A 24044-nucleotide genomic window follows, 5' to 3' on the forward strand; every position below is an offset into this window, starting at 1 on the left:
AGAATTTGTCCTGCAAACATTAATCCCTCAAAGCGATCTGTGAACGGAAAAATAAACACGTTATGGGATTTGGAAGGCAGGAAGTCAAAATTGAGAAATGTGACCAGCGGGAGGAGGTTATTATTGATTCCTAATGTGAATGTCCAGCTTCACATATGCCTAGATGGCATGCTCACCTACACTTTGGCTTCATACACATATGGCCAGTTTCTGACCACTACACATATGTGGAGGGGGGAGGGGCAGGGGTTGTGACTGTATCACTGGAATTACTGCAGCCAATAACTTGACATGAAGCATGGTATGAACGTGTCCCTGTACTCTCTTCTCTGCAGTCATGGAGGTCTTCCTCTCTCCATAGGGCAGCACAGGAAACATGAGATTCCTTCAGTCCCTGTGATGAGGAAACTCCCTCCAGGAAGACACAGGCGGCGGCTCAGACCTCTATTATATTACACCTACTTGTTACATGGCCACACAGCCTGTCACTCACACAGGAGTAGGGGAGAGCCTCGCTGCCATTGGTCACCGCGGGAGGGTGCTCAGTGCCTATTGGTCAGAAGTAGCAGTGTGGGCGTGGTTTAGGACAGCCGGAGTAGACTCTGCTAGAAGTTGCCTCCCGGTTTCCGGTGTTCAGATCAGTCTGTGAGGAAAACAGGACGCGGAACTGAAGTGCGAGCTGGTCGGGTGAGGATTATTGTGTCAGGTGTACACAAGGTAACACGCTGATGGGGCAGTGCCACTCATGTCACGGGCTTGTGTACACCCATCTGCCGGGTACTACTAGGCGCAGCCGGCTGTGGGATACTAAATATCTGAGGGACACTCTCCTGCCAGTCTGCAGCATGGTATATGTGTAGTAATGTCTAGGTGTGTCTGTCAGTGTCTTGTATGTATGGCTACACGGTGGAGTGTGGGGGATACTGGTTATTATTCAGGAGAATTATAGGCAATGCATCATGGGAAAAAGAAGTAGATTAGCTACTTACCAATGTGGTGGAATCTGGGTCTGGTGTGGGGCAGTATTACATATGTGTGTGAGTGTGTGTGTATATATATATATATATATATATATATATATATATATATATATATATATATATATCTGTCACTATGATGTAGCCGCTGCCGACGGTGACTGTAGTGTTATGTGATACAGCAATGTGACACATCATGGTTGTCCACTCTGTACATACTATACCTCCCCTCCCTATCGTCACTGACCTGGGCGCCCATGTAATGTACAAGTTGTTATTTGCTTTATTACATCCATATGATGATAGGACGTTGTGTGAGGGAATCTGCTCTAGTTTATGATCACACTTGTGAAAAAATAAATTCTAAATTTATTTAGATACAGTCTGCAGTAAAAATCTAAGTCTGACCCTTGGATTTTTGATGGTGTATGGGGTCCGCAGGCTTCCACTTTTTAATCAGACAGGGTTTTCGTCTTTCGGGCTCACATGTGGACGGAAACCTGAACGCTGGTGTGATTCTGGCTGTGTAAAAGTCCATGCCTATATGAGGCAGGTTTCATCACAAAACTGCACTGGGATCTGTGTACTTTCCGCAACAGGCTGGGGTATTTTTGTAACTATATTGTTGAAAACTTACCATATTACCGTCAATAGATGCAGTGCTATGATTTTCTACTGGTAGCTTTGTCATCTAGAGCTGTATTCACAATTCTGCTGGTTGTTATTGCAAATGGTGAGCAAGCTATCAGTTCTTAAAGGGGATGTACAGGGATTAAGGCTGGAGAGAATGTAAAATAAAAAGCCATGGCCATTTTTGGTGCTCAAATGTACAGTCCCCATCCCCTTTCTGTTCCATGTTGGGGCTTGCTGTGTTGAAGCCGAGAGGCTTATGTGATCACTGAGACCAGTCGGTGGCTTCACTGGTCACTATCAAGGAACTGGTGACATTGCTGGTCCCTCACCAGTGGCCACTGAATAGTTTCAGCAGTCATGCGAGCCCCAGCACATGAGGGAAAGGAAGATGTATAACGGCACTAGGGATAGGTGAGTATTTTTACAACCACCCTGGATGCCCCTGAGTTTTCTGTAATTGCTGGATAACCTATTTAAAGGGATTTTCTCATCATGACAACTCCTTGTTCATCCAGCAAACAGTTGGGTAAAGAAGAGGTTGAAGTCCATTCTGTATTTGTGCTTGATGGTCTCGGGAAATCAATGATCTCAACAGAGGAACTTTCTGTTTTGATGAAATCCATTGTTCCTATCTTGCAGGAGGCTCAATAGACGCCTATCTGATGATGACATCATATAACATGTAGCACAGGAAGTTTGTCCACATTGGTTTGGGTGGTGTAGAGGAGAAGGGTGTTCATCATCAGTTGTTTCTGTGTAAATCTGTTAAAGGGATTTTCCACCAAGTAAATTGGTGACTTGGCTCAAAGTGGGTTAGAAAAACAAAAGAAGAGATGATCTCATTGATCCCCACCTGAAATGTGCTTCTGGTGGTGTTTGGAGCTGAGAGTCTCAGCTTTCATATGATACCATAAGCACACTCAGGCCCGGTTCACAATTGTGTACAGGTTTCTGTTCGGGAAGTCTGCTTGGAGACACCCCCTCCCCCCAACCTGAAACCTATACACATTAAAAAGGGGTTATAATACACTATAATGAGGTCTGTGTGGTTTCCACACAAAACATGCGGAGAGAAAAGGGCTACTTGCCGTACTCTTCTCTCTGTATGTTTCATGCGGGAACCAAATGGAAACCACACGGACCCCATTATAATCTATGGGGTCCTTGTGGTTTCCCATAATGGAGATACAGCTGGTTGAAGTGACACCGGAGAAATTTAGAACTTTTATTCTACTAAGATAAATTGCAATAAATGTAACACAGTATACAACAAAAATGTTTCCTCCCTATATAATAGCAAAAAAAAAAATGAAAGGACACCCACTAACCAAGGTCCATACAGCTGTGATCCTCTTGATCAGCCTCAAATTTGACCAATCACTTGAAATAATTCTTGATGAATCTATAGGATTTATGGGGTCCGCTCAACATCCATGGACTTCAGGATAACAAAGAATCAAGCATGTTGAATATCAACATACATAAACTGTGTTCCCACAGGAGGTGTCTAGCAATGGTTTATGTCCCTCTCACTATTTAATCATATAAGATCATTCATGTCAGATGATGTCATCATTGGAGGTCAGCACTGCCTTACAGTACCATTGTAGTGAAAGAAAAATTCACATTACAGGAATTGTCTAGGGATTTTAATTTTACTCATTTCCTATAGGGATTTTTTTTTCATGCTGGACGTGTAGGTTCCTGGCTCTTTCCAACCCCAAATCAGACTATAATAAAGCAGTCGGCAATAGCAAAGACAACTACCTGTGAAAAGGGCAGAAGAGGGAGGAGGAGGAGCGACTTTGGGGCCGGGTGTTTGGTCTTATCATGTGACCTGGAGTCAGAAACCCCCAGGTTCAGCTTGGAAAATCCAGAGGAAGTAAGTAAAACTAAAGTCCCTGGACAACCCCCTATAAAGAATATTGTCTTCTCGGAGTACAGACCTCCACCAATAACATCCTCAGATATTGATATGTAATATCCTCACACATAGCAGATGTCTTACAAATGTTTCTAGGACTGTTCAATTCTCGTAGATGAATTTTGAAGAAATGAATGTACTTCTACACGTATGAAATGGATTTCTATACCGCATCTGCTGCTACTTTTAATTGTTCCAGTGACTCTAATGTAGTAAAGCATTCTTTTAATTTTGTTTAGCTTTAAATAGGAATCTCGTAGTGTTTTGCAGCTCCTAGGCCAGCCTAAGTATTTGTTTCCCAGGTAACAGACTACAAACACCCCTGGTGTAATCTGATTTGCCGTCATACTGTTAATTTGTCCCCTACTTCTTACCACCTTGCTGATTGTCTCTGAGCGATAACTAGGGGGCATATGAGCGGCTGAAAAGCCAGAACAATAGATCTCCAAGAAAATGAAAAGGTGTGAAACACAGGAAAGTATTGTGGAAAGATTTACATTTCTCTTTTGCATCCACAAGTGATTTTTAGGAAAAAAAAAAATAGTTAATTTGCAATATAATGAGACATAAAGGTGCCCATACACATAAGGCCCGGTTCACATCTGTGTTTGGTATTCCGTTCATGATGTCTGCTTGGGGACCCCCCCAAATGGAATACCGAAACCATTAAAAAGCGGTGTCGATACGAATCATGCGGAGAGAAGAGTACTTCAAACAGCACTTTTGATTCCGCATGATTTGTGCAGGAAACACATGGACCCCATTATAGTCTATGGGGTCTGTGTGGTTTCTTAGCTAACCAGGTTTTGTGTTTGGTATTCTGTTTGGGGGATCCCCAAGCACACAGCCCGAACGGACTACCGAACGCAGATGTGAACCAGGCCTTAGAGTAGAGTTGGCTGGACCAGATGCCTAGTTTATGTGTGTATCCTGACTGTACCTTGAGGAAGATATTGGTGGAGAAAGAAGGATCAGACATTTTGAATTTTGTCCCCTTGTTCTCAGTGGAGACTAGGTGAAATTTCCCCAATGTGGGACTATTAAAGGATTATCTTATCTTATAGAGGTGTCCTGCACCAGCTCGCTCACCTCTCCCCATTGAGACATATTTGTACTCAGCCAAGTTTCTATGTGTATTGGGAATAATATCTTTAGGCTGCTTGGTTACAAACTGTTATATCAATTATAAAAAAAAAATAAAATCAGCCATTATACATCCCTAGTGTTTCATTGTGCGATCTGTGTGTCTGAAAAGAGAAAAGACAGCACACAGACAAAAAAAGCAGTCTAGTGTTTAGGATTGCATGGGCACTTTAAGACTTGTGGGATTGTTCATCAGCTCCTTATTTCAGCTTACAGTATGTGTATTAGGTTTCACTGTTTATTCCCTTGCTAGAAATTTCTTCTTTTAGAAAGCTGAAACGAAGGCTGAGAGAATTAATGATTTTATGGTATAGCTGGTGCAGACTGCAGGGCCACAATCTCTTCTAATAGTCGGGTCAGGTGTATATTTCAGAGTAAGATTATGGACTGGGCTGAATGTCTGACCAAATAGCCGATTCCTTCCTGCTCCCATTGTCCTCTGGGTACTGAGTTTTGCTTCATAGGAAATGTTTAACAAGTTTGATCAGCAAATATTAGCATGCACGGCAGAAATATTTGCTGTATTTTAGGATCAAGCAAAGCTTTCTTCAAATATGTCCCATATCGGTGTACTGTATGTTCAGACATAGCAGATATGTTGTAACTTTAGCTGGTAGCAGACATCCATGAACATGTGGACGAAACAACCCCATTCTTATATGTGGAGTATAGTTTTCAGTCACATTAATTTCTGCAACACCCTTAAAGGCATACTCACAATATATACAATTAATATCTCGCTTCTGGGACCCTAGAAAAACAGAAGTCCTTCCCTGTCTGGTAAACTGAAGTAGCCAGTCACAGCCACGTCCAGATGTAGACCCAACAAAGTCTCTGAGAGGTACGGAATTGGCAAAACCAGCCTGAATGCTATAAATGGCCAGGTCGGGAAATTCTACTTAACATTAAGGCCGGGGCCCCTCGGATCAGAAACACCACGATTTGCCCGCAGCGGAGACGCTGTGGGAAAAATTGCGGCGTTGTGCAGTGCAGGCAAAGGGGATGGGATTCATGCGAATTCCATGCCCACTTTGTGGAAAAGATTGCAGCGCGGACACGCTGCGATTTGCAAACCCTTTGCGGCTTTACAAATCTCAGCATGTCAATGGTATCTACGGAAACGCTGGCGGCTTTCCCGTAGATATAATGTTAAGAGAAAGTCCGCAGAGGAAATCTCTGTGAACTTTCTATTAAAAGCGCTGCGGAAAGAACCGCAATGAGTTCACGCAACTGTTCTTCCCGCAGCACTTTAGTGCTGCAGATGTGGCCTTAGCCTAAAGGGGTTATCTTCTTTCTACAGAAATGCCCTGCATGTCACATAATGACATACGGTAAGAAGAAGCTGATGAATCAATTGGGAACTTGCTGAAGCCCCTTGCCCTGTTGCCATGGGTTCCATTGTATATAAGCTGCATGTTTATATAAATGGCTGCTGTGACCCCCTACTTCAGGTGCTGGCACGTGTACAAGTGATATAGGGAAACTATTCTTTTCCAAAATCTGACTCGCTGCTGCAAAGAAATGACTTAAAAAAGTGACAACCATCAATATATAGCAGCTCCACTGGAACAAAAAATTCTCAAATGCCTTATAGCAAGAGATGGGTCTGAACTGCGATATGAGACAAAGGAGAAAAAGTTTCCTCTCCTAGGACACAGGGACTTGCCATACTCATGAGAAGTCAGAGGAATATATATATACTTTGTAGATGGGGCCGGGTCATTGACCAGTTCTGTGAGCAGTGCCTTCACCGCATACAGGCTGCTATAAATTGTATCTTCATTTACCTTCCATTTTCTTCTTGTTCTGATGTCTGGGACCGTTCCCAATGCTGTCACCCATTTTATGAAGGAATCGGAGTAGATATTGGAAGTCGACTGTGGAAAAACAAGAGAAGTTGGAGTTGGTGGTTTGGGTTAGCGACTTCACAGCCCTGTATGGAATAGCATAGTCTGCTACATTAATCTCTACAAAGGCAGTTTAAAATAATATATAGGTGGTGTAATAACTGCACCCGGGCCCTGGGGTCCGAGGGTGACCAAAGATCCTCCTACTACATAAGGAGATACCAGTATTGTAAATGAGGAAATGGTGTTGGGAGGGGGGGGGCCTCTTACATGTCGTATCACTAGGCTTGAGATGACATAGCATACCCATAGTACTGCATATTTAGTATAAGTATTTATTGGCCCTATAACCTGAAAGCGCAGCTGTGATGACTACACAGTCACAGGAGGGAGGGGTGTCACTTGGGTGTCAAAACTGACATGTGTGAAGCTCTGCTGACTTCTACCTCCATTATACTGTATATTACAGCCTCTCGGGAGAGTCTGTGGCCTTCTCAGAAGTGTGCTGTATACTATAGCAGACAGAATAGTGTATACTATACTGAGGGAAGTGACGGTTAATATCTGGTTACTGCGGGTTACAATCTCTTGATCAGTCTTTATAAATATCTGCTCATCACAAGGTTCAAGAAAGAGAAAGATATCATTTTTTATCTTTTACATAGGCTGGAGATGCTATGTCTGCTTCTAGTTGAAGGTCACGTGTTTGTTATGCTAAGTACTCACTCCTTTCTTTATGCTTTATTAAGATTTTGGGTTTTTTCCCCTTCACGAGTGCAAAGATGACATTTCACGCCAAGTAGTTTCTGTGCTAATTTTATGATTGATCTACGCCCAAAATTAAATATGCACCTTTGAGTTCATCGGTGAGTTTGCTAGGGGTCATATAGTCAATCTCGTTTTATTCTATTTTATTTCTAGATAGAAGTGTATCGGGACTGACGCCAGGTGAGGGCTCAGGACCTAAGGAGAATCTATCATTTTTACCTGTTATTTGACTGTAACGTGTTACATAATGCTCATAGCTGCCTGGTCCCATTCTTTGTATGGTATGGACAAGGAGAATATTCACTATGAATGTGTGACTGTGTAGAGCTGCACATCCGTGACCCCTCCATAGATCAGGATACTTCTCAGCACTTCCTGAATTCTGTATTGTTTAGATAGGGACTTACATAAGGTTAAAGAGTCATGGAAAGTTTCCATCCTTCCATGATGAACAAATAGACCTTACACAACAATACTAATGCCTTCAATTTCTGGTGTGAGAATATTGGTTGTTACCTTATGGATAGAGCTAATGGCTTAGTCCTCATTCACATCTGCGTTTGTATTCCGTCTGGGGGAGTCTGCATGAGGCTATATCTGCGCCCAGTCCAATAGCCCCCGATCTTTTCACTTCTGTATGAATGAAACATCACTTCATTACAGTAACTGTAGCATAACTGTATATAGAACTGAAATGAATCGGATGGGTGTTTGACGTATACAGAGGTGAAAGCACTGTCAGCCCAGGAACTAGATGTGTCTATGGATTCATCCATGTACAGAGTGTGTCAGCAGAGTGATATTACTCCCTTGCATCTGGTGTGCGGGCACAAGGGGAATATGGTGTGGATGCTATACGGTATGAAGGAGAATATCGCATGGGTGTATTTTACTGCCAACACCTGGAAGTAACAGCTATGAAACGGGCGTGAGTTATAATGGAAATCTATGCTGGTGTATATTTCCATGAAGGCCAGACTCTCTTCATAACTCATTTATTCCCTGTGCCTGTAATGAATTGTCGTCTTATCCTGATGATAGATGAATTAAATAAAATATGATTCTCGCATAAGAAAAAGATCCCCTTCTGCTCTATAAGGCTGAGGCCCCTCGTTTTAGAAACACAGCTTAGTGGCTACAAAAGGAATGGGAAATATCTGAGAAATACTTACAATTCTCCCTTCTACTCAATTCACTCCTGGCTTTGGCTCAAAAAATGTAGCAAAATCTGCAAGAACAAAAAAAATCTGTTTCCACAAGGTGAAGCCTCTGCCCAAGCCTGTCTTTTCTATGCTTTGTGATTGCCCTCAGTATCTTAAAGGGGTACTCCCACGTCGCATACTCACCCGTCTTCGTTCCTCTAAAATCTTCTGTCTTCCGGCTTTGTTTCGTCATTGGTGGGTGGGGTCACATATGCAAAGCCAAGCGGCGAGATGCCACCGGACCTGTGTGCGCGCTCATACACCAGTCTACCCTTCACAATGCAAATACAGACCCGACACCCTGCGGGTCTGTATTCGCATTGTGAAGGTTAGACTGGTGTATGAGCTTGCACGTAGGGCCGCTTGGCTTTGCATATGTGACCCCGGAGCGGATCGGAACAGCATCGCTTCTGCCGCTGCTGGCTTCATGCAGGGCAGAAGCATAGTGATGTGCCTGTGCCGGCGTCTAACAGTCCCCAGCATCCGCCTTTCTATTACAGCGGATGCTGGGGAGTGTTAGACGCCGGCACAGGTGAAGCCAGCAACATCGCTATGCTTCTGCCCTGATGCTGTTATTCCGCTCCTCCGCCCCCCCCCCCCCCCCCCCCCCCGGAATAACAGCATCGCTTCTGCCGCTGTTGGCTTCATGCGGGGCAGGAGCATAGCGATGTTGCTGGCTTCACCTGTGCCGGCGTCTAACCCCAAAGGGTAAACTACCCCCCCCCCCCCTCCAGGCTCGCTCCCGTGCACTTAGCCCCTCCTCCCTCCCTCCCTCAGAGCAGGCTGACACATCACTTGACTCAGGAGCAGCTAGGTCAGGGCTGTGGCCACAAAAAAATGAATAAAGTAATATAGTGGCCAAACAAAGCAGTTTTGCTGAAGCATTGTATTTAGGAAAAGTCTTACATCCACATTAATAAGCATTATAGATAGGATCCTTGTGACGGGACAACCCATTTAACACTTTGGTGACTTGTTCCACATTCTTGTGGGTTGTATGTGGATTGTGTAGGTCTTGTTTATAACAGTTCACTAGTTGGGGTCATACATCCTCTTCTGCTCCTGTACCTAATTGGATCTTTTAACATGTAATGCTTTATTAAAAGGAGCATTGCAACTGCCCAGAATGACTTCTACCCAGATCATAAAAGGCTGGGTTTATACAAAACTTATATATATATATATATATATATATATATATATATATATATATATATATATATATATATATAACTGCACACAGTATTCAGTTTCGGTCATAAGTAGCACAATTTTTTTTCTCAGTTATGCCAGAATCCTTATGGACCCATTAGAAGTAGCGCTATGGAGTTGGAGTCGCTGTTTTGAGAGGAGTCAGTCAGAAAATAGTTACCGACGGACTCTGAGCTTGAAAATGAAATGATTATATTATACAATTATAGATATTGCATGATTTTATGCAGTGATGCATTTTTACTCTTTTAGGGAGCTTTCACACGGAGTTACGCTCCGCTCATTCTGAACGTAAAACTCGTTCAGAGTGAGCGGCGTAAAAAACCCCAGATCCCATTGACTTGAATGGGTGCCGGCATACGTGCATATCACACTGAAAGCAATAAGGAAAAAAGCCTCCAATTGATTTCAATGGGGAGCGCGCGTATGCCGGTACTCATAGAAATCAATGGGATCTGTTTTTTATGCTCTCATTCTGAACGAGTTTTACGTTCAGAATGAGCGGAGCGTATATACTGTGTGTGCAGGCTCCCAGGAATTCAATCGCTAGCCTTTTTTTTGTGAATTAGAGGATCTGCGCTGGGTCTGTCTCCACAATGGCTGTCAGAGTCGGTGGCTTGGCCTACAGTCCTGGTTATAAGACAGTTGTATACATTAGCATTTGTTACTCTCAGGTTGAATATGGCTCCAGTAGGAAGGACTACAATTGTAAACCTGATCAAAGAAGAGAATGATAACCTATCATTTGTGGTTCAGCTTTATGGATTGTGGTTTGTTTTTTGGCTTTTCTGCAGCAGTCACACAATATGGTTAGATTGTGACTACCCCACCCAAGTATATCTCAAAAACAGTCTACAGATGTCTTTTAAAGAGGCCCTGTCACCACTTTTGACATGTTTGTTTTGGAAAAATAAAAAATAAAAATAAAAAAAGTACTCTGTAGCAAACATTCATAGAAAAAAGTATTCCTCCTAGTAAATTGACAGTTGGGTTGGGTTTCCAGTTGGGTGACGGGTTCCTGCACACTCACTCTGTCCAACCAGTCCTGTCAGACGGGGATATATCACTCAGATACATGCACATATTCCAGGTAGAATCACAGAGGAGCTGCACAACACAGAGTTCTTATAAAAGATGCCGAATACAAGTACTGTATATACTCGCGTATAAGCCGGCCTGAATATAAGCCGAGGCCCCTAATTTTACCACAGAAAACTGGGAAAACGTATTGACTCGAGTATAAGCCGAGGGGGGAAATGCAGCAGCTACTGGAAAATTTCAAAAATTAAAATGGTCGGAGTTTTTGGGTGCAGTAGTTGCTGGGAAAGGGGAGGGGGTGTTTTGGTTGTCTGTCTGCCCCTTCCCTGAGCTTGAGGACTGGTTTTTTTTCACCCCATTTGGAATTCAGCCTGGCTGAATATAGGGTATCTACAGTGCTCCTATTAACCCCTTCCCGACGGAATAGGAGCACTGCAGAGACCCTATATTCAGCCTGGCTATAGTCAGACTGAATTCCAAGTGGGGGGGAAAACCTAGTCTCAGGGAAGGGGCAGTTAGACAACTTTTTTTTTTTTCCAGCTACGGCGTTCGTTTTCGGACACAGGGATACCTAACGTGTATGTGTTTCACAGTATTAGTTTAATATGTGTTCTAGGGAAAGGATTTAAATTTTTAATACTTTTTATTTTTTATTTTTATTTTTTTGTTGCATTTATTAGACCCCCTAGGGGTCTTGAAACCCAGGGGGTCTGATCACTAATGCAATGCATTACAATGCTAATGCATTGCAATACATTGCAAAAATCTTCATTTCTTTTGCAGGCTGTATAGAGCAGCCTGCAAAAGAAATGCACTGCAGCTAGAAAGCCTTTACAGAGACGCTGAGGGGAATCCCCAGCAGGAGAGCGGACCTGAAGGAAGACCTTGGTCGGCCGCAGTTCCCCTTCAGGCCCAGCGGCCGAGGTCTTCTTTCAGGTCCGCACTCCTGCCGGCGGCCGGGGATCTCCCTCAGCGCTTCAGGGCTGCATTTGAGAGAGCGGTCGCGCCCGCTCCTTCCTCTTTCCAGGGGCATGGCACCGCAGCAGTTTCCCCCGGAGGGCATCTCCACTGTAACTCAGGAACTCCGGCATTACCACTGTAAGAGTTGCAGTGGAGGTGCCGATTGCAATGGTGACCGCTCTGGAGCGGCACCGTTATAGCTACAGACCACTACAGACTACAGCTACCATATTTACAGACCTGGCGTACAGTCACCGGGGTGGGTGCCGGGCCCGCAGCATCGCCACGCTCCTGGAAGGAGCATGGTGGTGATCATTTCAAACTACAGAAGTACTTACGGTACTTCTGCTAGAAGGCCCCAGTACTTCTGCCAGGAGCGTGGCGATGCTGCGGCCCAGCACCCGCCCCGGTGTCTGTATGCTGGGTCTATAACCACAGTATTACCGTAATGACTCGAATATAAGCAGAGGCGGACTTTTTCAGCACAAAAACTGTGCTGAAAAATTCGGCTTAAACTCGAGTATATACAGTAGTTACTACGATATCAGGAGAGATGTTTATATCAGATAGCAAAAAATGTATACTTCATGGCCCAGCTCTTGTTTTGTCATACTGATGATGTATATATTGTCTGTGACATCATAGACACGGAAAGAACATCTGCATGATCGTCTAATAGCTTGTCTGCACAACACCCTGACATTGTGAGATTTCTCATATCTATGGTATGAGTCCTTAGACACAAAATAGGCTTATGTTGTTCTATGCATGCATATCCCATACATTGCACAGGATGGGGGGATGGGGAGGGGTGTATGGACTGCAGTGGACTGCTGCTGCAATATTACATGTTATATTACAAAGTGTCATGTTACTGTCACATGCAGCGAACCTGAAAGGGCGCAACACACATCTGAAGTTGTTCCCTACTGTCTGAGTTGAAATCCTTATTTTGACGCCGTCATATCCTATGCCCATATCATAGTGATAGGACATTAAATGGTTAATCCACTTTCTACAATTGATGGCCTATCCCAGTGATGGCAAACCTTTTGGAGACAGAGTGCCCAAACTGCAACCCAAAACCCAATAATTTATTGCAAAGGGCCAACACCTCAATTTAACCTTAAAACTGTATGGATCCACAAGTGCGGACAATTATGGACCCACAAAATACTGTCGTGTGAATGAGCCTTTAAGAGATTTCAATTATAGAAATAATTTCGTACTGCATTTGGCATAATTTTAATGTTCACTATTTACATCACGCAGATCTGTTTTACAGTGATTATACAATGTTATTATGAACTACAATAATATCACGTCTCCTATATAACTGATACTGTGTGATTATAATTAGTGAAGGGCCCCCACTCAGTACAATCTGCCCCACAGTGGCACCCACACAGTCCCATCTGCTTCACAGTGGACCACACACAGGACAGTCTGCTTCACAGTGGCCACCACACAGTACAATCTGCTCCACAGTGACTCCACACACAGTACAATTTGCTTTACAGTGGCCTCCACAGAGTATGAGCTGTGCCACAGATGGGTGCCCACAGAGAGGGCTCTGAGTGCCACCTCTGGTACCCATGCCATAGGTTTGCCATCACTGGCCTATCCTATCTGCAGTGGTCCTGGGTGTCTGCATGTGTGTATGTATGTACCACAGCAGCAGAGGTTGTACCAGGATGAGAAAAGTATTGCAAACATGTACAAACACAAAGCACACTGGGTGGTAGATCCACTATAAATATGAAAAGACAATGTCAAACGACAGAATCACCATAAAATTACAAATTTTATTTGAAATTTAAAAACATAACATGAAAAGAGTGAAATTCATAATACAATAGGAAAAGAGAGGGGAACCAAAATGCTTGTGGAGTAACCGGTATCAAGAACAGGCCATGTATAAGGGGTTAAAGAGGTGCAAGAAATCAGTAAATACATGTGTGGCTACAATGGCTCAACTTACATTCTAGGATAATATATGCAATAAGAAGTCAGCCAAACAATATGTTAAATGAATAAATGGGCACCAAATGGACCCTGTTGAAAATGAAAGTGTATATGTGATATGCACCTACCACATGGAGACGCGCCGCGACGTGCGTTTCGCCATTACAGCTCCATCAGTTGAGCCATTGCAGTCACAAATGTTTTTAAATTTCAAATAAAATTTGTAATTTTATGGTGATTCTGTCGCTTGACATTATCTTTTCATAGGATGAGAAAAGTGTCACAACTCACAGGGCTGTGGAGTCTGATTCGGAAAAAGTTTGACTGAGGGGTATGTTAGTATTGGTACAAGGAGGGGAGGAGAAAGTGGGTTGGGAAGAACATGGAGAGCAAGAGAACATTCAGTATGGGGTCTTTGGGGGATAGCAGAGGATAGTCTCTGCTGATGGCAGCACTCTATCTATGTTGCTTCGAGGCAATTGCTAACAAGGTATTGATTATTTACTCAAGGACTCCACATTTTCAGGTATCTGGAATGATTCCTCTTAGACCAGCTTAGAGGCTCGCCACATCTGGAGATTTAGATAACTTTGTGCACCATTGCTTAAAGATCGTAGTCTGGTTTAAGATGTTAGCCACCACAATGCTTCTGAGGTAACGTCTATGGCTGAAAGTGGCTTTGTGATGACAGTAAAGTCTGGTCAGACAGAAGAAAGAGAATCCTATAATTCACTCTCTACTGACTTCCAGAAGGGAACTATGACTGGCCACCTGATATGGAAGAGATGAGGTTTTTCTTGCTGGGTGGGGTCCAGTCGCAATGATTTGTTGACATTTCATATAGGGTCCTTTCCAATTATATGAGGAAGAGAATAGCTTACAGCAGTAAGCAGTTGTTATAGAGCAGTTGTTATAGCTCTCAATTTGTAGGAAATTCAAGCTCTTATGATGTAGCCCTGGGAACAGAGTATCGGCGATTGGCAACTCTTTATCGACATAGAAGTGTTCCAGGGTGATTTGTCCCAAAAGCCTCCAGGGATATAGTTAAGCTCAGGTAGATATGTAGTATCAAGCCCACAGGCGGCCAAAAACAAGAGGGTTGGAGCCAACTTGGGTTACAAGTTCTTCCATATGTCATCAGCGCCCCTGATAAGCTAATTGGTCTGTGTCTGGCTACGACCTGGGATCTACAAGTCTATCAGTTAGTTGAGCTGCTGTGACTAGTCATTGAGGCGGGTTATCCGTCTGTGGGGTAGTAAGATCAGGCCAGTAGAGTTGTATACAGTAGCTTTGTAATGTTGCTGAACCTCTGGTAAGTTAATGCCTCGTACTGACTTACATTGTACTAAAGTCAAGTTGGCCTTTTGCGCTTTCTTTTGTTTCCCTGTGTACCTGGATGTGATAGCCCCAAGGGATTAAAAACAATTATATGGAGGAAGATGGGACGCATATTCAGCTTATACAGGATTTGGGGTCTAATTTTTTTTTTAATGGTTTTTAACTTACCGATCTCCGCTCCTGCCCACAGCAGCATCTTCCACTTCCTCTTAAGCCTCCAGGGGTCCTGATGCACCACACATTACGTCATTGTATCAAGGCCCTTTGAAGAGTGAGGGGGAAGCTTAGAAGGACGTGGGCAGGACCAGGGATTGGCAAGTGAATAGTGTAGGGGTGGGATGCAGCTGGTTCTCCCTGATGCTGCAATACAGTTGTATTTTTCACAACTATATTGGCGGAAGTGTTAAGAAGTAGCACCCCAACCAGGTTCTAGTTTTGGTAGAGCATGAAGCGATAGGCTCAGAATTTGGGCTTCCTTTGTGCTAGAGAACCAGTGTAAATGATAAACCTGGCGGGGCCAGGAAAGTGACTTTTGTTTATGGCTTGCATGCTAGTAACAATAGGGTGGGCCTCTAGATTGGGCAATAGACATCCTAGTCTGACACAGTGAGTGAGTCTGTAGCCTGCCCGGAACCTCTAGAGGGATTCTCAGCATGAAGACTTGTACTTCTTGTACTTTGAGCTTCTCTTGAAGTTCTTCCTCCTGTATCATTACTGAGTAACCACCCGGTTGCACCATTCGCTGTACACATTTTAGTTCTGCTTTGACTGAAGTGGAACTCAGTGCAGTTAAACAGCTAATACAACGAAGTATGGGTTGTATAAATAAGAACTATTGTGACGTCAGCTTCTGCTTACAATTTATTTATTCTTTTGACAGCACATAAGAGAAAAAACGTCTCATTGTAGCCCTTGTAAATTCTTCACATAAGCCACCATGGATGATGATATGACGGTAGAAGACATCCAGCTACGAGCAAATCAGGTCACTGATGAGGTAAGGAGGAGGTTGACCTCTTACTGTTTTCCGTAACCAAAAGGATTTTAAAATGTGGACAACTTTTATAGCCAATCCCAAGTCTTAAACTGAAGAGTCCAAATGTACTACTTCTGTGAGAGTGCCAACCACTAGACTTCTATATTTTCAACCTCTCTAGTACAAGTATATTCTGCCTACTAAGGGTGAAACTTGAGGTAGAAGGTCTTTCCTTGAGCCTCCCTGGAAACCACTGCAATATCAAGCAAGTTGTTTTGTTTTTCCCTGCATGCTTAAAGAAAAAAAAAAAAAAAATCCATCAATGCCTCCCATAGAAATCAATGAGGGGCAGATTTCAGACAGCATTTGTAGCTGATTTAAATGTCCTGCTGCTGAGAGCTTTACTTCCGTGTGGCACTACTTTTAACTTAGTTGTCAGTCATAACTAGGTATTTGCATTCTCCTTGCCATGGGACTTATTCCTGTACAGTCTATTAACCTATCAATGTTGCCAGTGTCAGACTACGTATTGACAAGTGGAATGGTGACATCCAAATTCATTTTATTTATACGTTTTCATGAAGAATAACAGAGGAACAGATCAACAAAGTTGGAAGAAAAGATTCTATACCTAGTTATCTTATGGGAAATAAAACCGTTTACTTGAAAAGATCGTTCAGTTTAATATTTTGATTTTAATTAGGCCGGGGAAGTGAAAAAAATAAAATAAAATAGTCTTCTGTCCTCAGTGTTCTGGTGCCTTCCAGCACGGTCTGGTCCTGCTGCTCCGTTTTCTTCCGGCAGAAGTCCTTACTGCACATGACCTCTGGGGCCAATCAGCGGCTTCAGCGTGGGACATGGGACATCACTACTTGTGGTGTTCCCAGGTTCCTTCCTTAGGCTGCTGATTGGCCTCGGTTGTCACATAACTGTTGAGGGCAATCAGCGGCCTCAGCAGAAGGTAACTGGGATGTCAGGCATCAAGGAATTCCACTATAAAAAGACATCTGAGCAGCAGGACCGGACCTCACTAGGAGGACACCAGAACATCGGGCACTGGTGAGCTTGATTTATTTTATTTTTTTTCACCTGCCCTGGCTTAGCTGAAAAATAAAATTTAAACCTGAACAACCTCTTTAAAGAGGACCTTTCATGGTTTGGGGCACAGGCAGTTCTATATACTGCTGGAAAGCTGACAGTGCGCTGAATTCAGTACACTGTTGACTTTCCTGATCTGTGCCCCGGGTAAAGAGCTATCGGTGCCGGTACCGTAGCTCTTCACAGTCAGAAGGGCGTTTCTGACAGTCTGTCAGGAACGTCCTTCTGCACAGCAGCGCCAATAGCGCTGTACTGTGAGAGCGGAAAGGAACGCCCCCTCCCCTCCTGATAATACTTGTCTATGCACGAGTACTGTGAGCAGAGGGAAGTTCCTCCCCAGTCTTACAGTACCGCACGATAGGCGCTGCTGTGAAGAAGGATGTTCCCTTCTGACTGTAAAGAGCTACGTTACCGGCACCGCTAGCTCTTCACCTGGGGCACAGATTGGGAAAGCCAACAGTGCGCTGAATTCAGCGCACTGTCGGCTTTCCAGCAGTATATAGAACTGTCTGTGCCCCAAGCCTTGAAAGGTCCTCTTTAAAAGGAACCTGTCGCATAATTATTTCACGCTAAATCACCAACAGGCCCTTGTGGACTGGTGGTTTAGTGCTCCAAATATCCCTATTGAAAGCCTGTTTGTGGCCAAAAGTTTAAAAAAAAAATAAAAAAAATTACATTTGCCTAGCGTTAAATCTGATGAGTACTGATCTTTGGTGCTTCCAGCACATGCCTTTACTGAAGCTGGAGTAGTACACCTTAGCTTTACTGTGCATGTTCAATGAAACAGAGTTGTACTAGTCCAGCTTCAGTGAGGATTGCACCTAAGCGGGGGAATAAGGTCAGAAAATAAACAAATCTGGGTATTTAAGACATTAAGTCACCGGGTAATTTAAAGCTCCAAATTTAACTGACAGATTCTGTTTACACAGGCAAAAACAGTATAGCGTTAAAGAAGCAGTCCAAGATTATTATAATTTTTTTTTTTCCCTTCTCATTGGAAGTGGTGTTTTCAGTTCATCTACTGTCCACTGTTATTTAGGATATGTATTATCTTTGTACTGAGCTGTCATGGCTCCCACTTTGTATGCATTAATATGGCTACCTCATTGTCCCATTCACAGTACAGGTGTGCTGCTGCTTTTGGGGAAAGCAGCCATGTTTGAATCAGTCTATTTAATCCCTTTAAAGAAAACCCATCAACCTCCCTGATTTGTCTAACTGTTGTTGTTGTTGTGTACTTATTATATTTGTTCTTAAGGGTTTTTTTTTCTTTTTCAGTCTCTTGAGAGCACACGTCGGATGCTGACCCTTGTAGAAGAGGTAAAATTATTGATTTGAGGTTATACTTCTACAATGTTACACTGCATTTATTGTCCACATGTATTGCTGGCTCAGTCCCTTACCTTCTATCAAACAGGTACAAGTAATCTTTTGGTAGTAGGTAATTGTACAGTTTTACATTTTGTGTCCACTACTGATCCTGGTACGTTTTTAGTCAGAATACACTGGCTACTAAAATTCTACTTGTGTTTTTCACACATGGTGCAAGTAGGCAGAACGTTGTTATCATCCTAAGCACCTAAATGGCTTAGCGATAGCTTAATTAGCTTAAATTATAAAGATCAGTTTATCCCAGACAACCCCTTTAAGGGACTTTGTGTGCCATCATACAAGCTCTGTCCATAGTACCAAGTCCGTTGTATCCATGAGGAGAACACCCCCTCCACTAGGAAGAACAAACAAATTTACAGTTATATGTAGTGCATTTTGTGCAAAATAATATGCTGCAAGCTCTCGTTTGTAAGAAATAATCCTCATGTATTCACAACCTTAACACTTGACACATTTATGTGTAGTAAATTTTGCTATGGTTTTGTTATCAGTATCTGAGTTCTTACAGTATAACATCTTTATTCTAGAGTCAAGATGCAGGAGTCAAAACACTGACTATGCTCGATGAACAAGGCGGTGAGTTTGTTTCCCCCCAAATGTTTTCAGCTTTTACATTTTAGGGCTAGTTCACACGGGGCAAAATGGTTAGGATTTTGACGCAGTATCCATGTCAAAATCCTGCCACCTCCCATTGAAATCAATGGGAGCCGGTCAGTTCCTTTTTTCATGAGCGGTTTGTTCCCTCTCGCGGAAAAAAGAAGCGAGCTGCCCTTTCTTCAGGCACCTTACGACACCACCCTCCGGACTAGGCCCATTCATTTGGGCCTAATCCGGAGCGGAGAGCTGCAACGGAATGTTTTCAAGCGGAGCCCCGTGTGAACTAGCTCTTACTGTAATTCTCTAAAAGATGCCAAGGAAATCATTGACATACCGGCTCAGTGAGAAGTAATTTACAATGAAAATGTATTCTCTACATCACTGCAGAATATGTTGGCGTTATATGAGCAATAATAATAATAATAAAATATATATATATCCCAAGATCATTCATTTTAATTTACTTACTTTTCAAATTGTTCAAGAAAGATTTGGAAGAACTGAAAAGTGTAACGGAAGCCTCTGTAAGACTTGTCTGTATGTGAATGAGTAGACTCTTTTATTTGATTCATTGTCCATTTTCCAGAACAACTAAAGCGTGTCGAGGAAGGGCTGGACCAGATCAACAAAGATATGAGAGAGGCAGAGAGGAACCTAACGGAGCTCAACAAGTGTTGTGGCCTTTGTGTCTGTCCTGGAAAGAGGTTGGTACCAGCCCGATCACATTTAATGTTTGACTGCAGCTTTCCATAAAGCGCTATATATTTTACCCTGTAAATATGAATATGGCTCAATGTCAACATTCTTGCATAAAATACAATGCCTAACACACAATGGTAGGACCCACTTCTGACCCTTCCCTTACAAGGGAAAAGTATATTGTATACTTCAGGGCTGGGGTGTCTATCCTCTGTATGCGGGAGCCTGAATGAGCTACAGGTCATCGGGGAGGGGTATGGTTACACACTACAAAAAAATGAAAAAATATGCTTCTGCTCACCATTATTGTTGGTTTGAAAATCCCTAGGTGCACGACCCCAGCCTCCGACTTGTGAAGCTCTGTCCAGATAAATAGTATAAAAAGATAGATGGGTCCGCTCTGCCAGAGTAGGTTTAAGACATAACCTTTAATCCATAATTTAAAATTACAGGATAGAAGACACAAACGTAGTGAATAGAATGTAGAAAAACAAAAAATAGTGACTAAAACCGCATAGCACTAGTTCTTGTTTTTCTACATTCTATTCACTGCATTTGTGTCTTCTATCCTGTAATTTTAAATGATGGATTAAAGGTTATGGTTACACACTACCTTCTGGTACTAGCAATGAACCAAATGTATGTGCATGTGAATATACCTAAATCCATTCTTCAGCTACAGGCAATGTTACTATTTAAGAGGTTTTCCCCAAGACCCACCACAGAGACCCCCAACTGAGTGAAGTGACAGCTGTGCAGGCATGTTGCAACTCCATTTATTTATTTTTTAATGGACTGGTTCAGTAGAGGTGAATGGAGCACCTCTGCACGACTGTAACTTCACTCAAATTGGGGAATGCAGGACCCCTGTTATTATTATTGGTACAGACCACCAGTGATTAGATTGTTATCTGAGTTGTTTGTGTGATAAAAAAAAACCTTTTATGTGTAAAGTGAAGCTGATCATGAAATCCTTGCTATTTGTTGCATAGTGGATTTGCATAAATGGTAATTCCCTGATTATAATTGCATTATCACTGTGCAGGACTGAATATTTTTTTCCATATCTCACACAAATAAAAAAAATATAGCATTGCTATTCCTGTAAAAGTACAGCCTATTAAAATAAGTTTTGTCCTGTATGGTAAATGGTTGTTTTAAAGCAATAAGTACATGTTGCTTTTTGGTCACTCTCACTCCACCCACCAACCACCTCCTACCCTTTCCAAAAAACCCCCAAAAAACAAAGACATCAAAAATTATGTATTACAGAATCAGAATGATAGTTAAATAAACCGATCAAACTGTGGTACCAACAAAAACTTACATAAATTTGGTATTATAATAATTCACTGAACAAAATTATGCCATGTAAAAATACAACTTGTCGCACAAAAAGCAAGTCCCAATATGGCTACATCAATGGAAATGTATGACAGTTATGGCGTTTGAAATGTGGAGTTTTGGGTTTCCTTAAGGCCCAAATTAGGCTGCCTTAAAGAGGACCTTTCACCACTTTTGGGCACATGCAGTGTTATATACTGCCAGAAAGCCGACAGTGCGCTGAGTTCAGCGCACTGTCGGCTTTCCCGATCTGTGTCCGGTGTCACGAGCTTACGGTGCCGGTACCGTAGTGCTCTATGGTCAGAAGGGCGTTTCTGACCATTAGCCAGAGACGTCCTTCTGCCTCGCAGCGCCAATCACGCTGTGCTGTGGAGCGGGGAGGAACGCCCCCCTCCCGCTCCTGATAATACTCGTCTACGGACGAGCGCTGTGAGCAGAGGGAGGGGACGTTCCTCCCCGCTCCACAGTACAGCGCGATAGGCGCCGCGAGGCAGAAGGACGTCTCTGGCTAATGGTCAGAAACACCCTTCTGATCATAGAGCACTACGGTACCGGCACCGTAAGCTCTTTACACCGGGCACAGATCGGGAAAGCCGACAGTGCGCTGAACTCAGCGCACTGTCGGCTTTCTGGCAGTATATAACACTGCATGTGCCCAAAAGTGGTGAAAGGTCCTCTTTAAAGGGTTAAAACAAGAAGCAATCTGATGGCCCTGTATGCCCGACAGCTCCATAAGGGGATCATTAGATTGTTCTGGCTTGTAAAATGACTGGTTGTAATGATCCCAATAATAATAATATATTAGGGAATTACTAGTTCTTCAGTTTCCCAACATCTTAGATGGGAGTTTCACCCTAAAGTCTTCTCCTCTCAGTCATTACTGGTTTGTGTTCTTACTAACAAATCCTAACTTGGCTCCATTGCTTATTACTTGTCTTCCTTTCTCCATTGCTTACTAACATGAAGATTTCTTAGGAAGCTGAAGCGCCAGCTCAGGTTGGTGATCAGACATTGTAGCTGGGTACTTTCTTGTTATTGCCCTGCATGTTGCATGTTCACAGATGTGGTGTATGTATCTGTATAGTATCTGTCTCTCCTCTGTGGTTTCAGCTTTAAATATTTGGAGACCTTTCTGAAGATTAGTGCTGGTAAAATCCATCATGGTGCTCTCTTCAGTGAGATGGGATCTCTTATAGTGTGGTAGCAGACACCTATTTGTTTTCATACATGTTCACCTTATGCTTTCTGCATCCCTCATCTTGAACCAGGATGTCCTTTTCATTGTGTCTTGTTTGTTCCTGGCAACCACGAATACCCTGTGGTGTAAAGTTGCCTGCTCTCTATAGACAAACATGCCTGACTTGCAATATGCGGTGTTGTTATTCTGAAGTCCATGTGAGCCTTACTGTTGCATTTTAAGAGCTGTAACCCTAATTTTTTTTTTCCATAATTGTAGCTTGTTTTGTGTGGGACAAGTTGCATTTTCCAGTGGCCCTTTTTAGGAGACATATCATTTATTAATCAGCTTTTACTAATGTTTTTTTGTTGTTTTTTTTCTTTGAGGGTGAATTAAAAAAATCCCCTCATTCCATCTTTGTTTTTGGTGTGTGTCCCTACCATAACCGTCACTGCTTACCATCCACTTTGAAGAGGCGTTTTGGTTTTATTGGTACAATGTTTGGGTACTAGTAATTTACGGAATAATTTTTTTTCAATGACTGTGGAGACAAATTTGCAATGTTTTTTTGTTTTTGTTTTTTTTTATTCTGCAAAGCTTTAGGGTCAGTTCACACGTGAAAACCGCCTAGCTTATTTGTGCGAGGTAAAAAACCTCGAGGAGTTTTTTTGACGCTGTTTTTTGCATTCCACGCGGTTTTTGACGAGGTTTTTGACGCGGTTTTCGCTAGCGGTTTTCGCTAGGGTTTTTTTTTCCTATATGTGCTATAGAAACTGCAGGCGAAAACCGCGCGGTTTTTTCGCCTCCCATTCACTTCTATGCAATTCTTCAGGCGTTTTCCGCCTGAAGAAAGGTCATGTCGCTTCTTCAGGCGGAAAACGCTAGGAGGAAAAAAAAAGCTAGTGGTCTACATAGACCACCATGTTAAAGGAGAGGTTTTTGAAGCGAATTCCGCTGTCAAAAACCTCCCCTTTGCCCACGTGTGAACTAGCCCTTACAATTTCAGCAGTGGGATAGATTATTTATTTATCTTTTTATCATTATTATTTTATATCTGTGTGTATAATATTAGTCACAGTTTGCAGCATATAGTGTATATATGATTTTTTTTTCATAATAAAGAGGTTTTCTGTAATATATATATATATATATATATATATATATATAATATATATATATATATATACACAGTGTGTGTGTGTGTGTATGTGTATATATGTATGTGTGTATATATATATATATATATATATATATATATATATATATATATATATATATATATGAGAGAGTACAGACCAAATGTTTGGACACACCTTCTCATTCAAAGAGCTTTCTGTATTTCCATGATTATGTGAATTATAGATTCACACTGTTGGCATCAAAACTATGAATTACCACATGTGGAATTATGTACTTAACAAAAAAGTGTGAAACAACTGAAAATATGTCTTATATTCTAGGTTCTTCAAAGTAGCCACCTTTTGCTTTGATTCTTGCTTTGCACACCCTTGGCATTCTCTTTATGACCTTCAAGAGGTAGTCACCGGAAATGGTTTTCACTTCACAGGTGTGCCCTGTCAGGTTGAATAAGTGGGATTTCTTGCCTTATAAATGGGGTTGGGACCATCAGTTGTGTTGTGCAGAAGTCAGGTGGATACACAGCTGATAGTCCTACTGAATAGACTGTTAGAAGTTGTATTATGGCAAGAAAAAAGCAGCTAAGTAAAGAAAAACGAGTGGCCATCATTGCTTTA

General features: G+C 42.5%; 1 protein-coding gene across 2 annotated transcripts in view; it reads left to right on the plus strand.

Moving 5' to 3' along the window:
* Nucleotides 1–610: 610 nt before the first annotated feature.
* The window catches only part of SNAP23 (synaptosome associated protein 23), a 37327-nt gene continuing 13893 nt past the window's right edge, over nt 611–24044 (plus strand). Inside the window, exons 1-5 of one of the 2 annotated variants that reach the window (XM_075282799.1) lie at nt 611–717; nt 15888–16004; nt 18360–18401; nt 19001–19049; nt 19657–19774. In XM_075282799.1, coding sequence (XP_075138900.1) covers nt 15945–16004; nt 18360–18401; nt 19001–19049; nt 19657–19774 — 269 coding nt within the window. In that variant the 5' untranslated portion in view covers nt 611–717; nt 15888–15944. The remainder of the gene's footprint in view (nt 718–15887; nt 16005–18359; nt 18402–19000; nt 19050–19656; nt 19775–24044) is intronic. The other variant, XM_075282800.1, reaches the window with a different exon arrangement.

The sequence above is a fragment of the Leptodactylus fuscus genome, chromosome 7 (assembly GCF_031893055.1).
Source record: "Leptodactylus fuscus isolate aLepFus1 chromosome 7, aLepFus1.hap2, whole genome shotgun sequence".
Classification (NCBI taxonomy): domain Eukaryota; kingdom Metazoa; phylum Chordata; class Amphibia; order Anura; family Leptodactylidae; genus Leptodactylus; species Leptodactylus fuscus.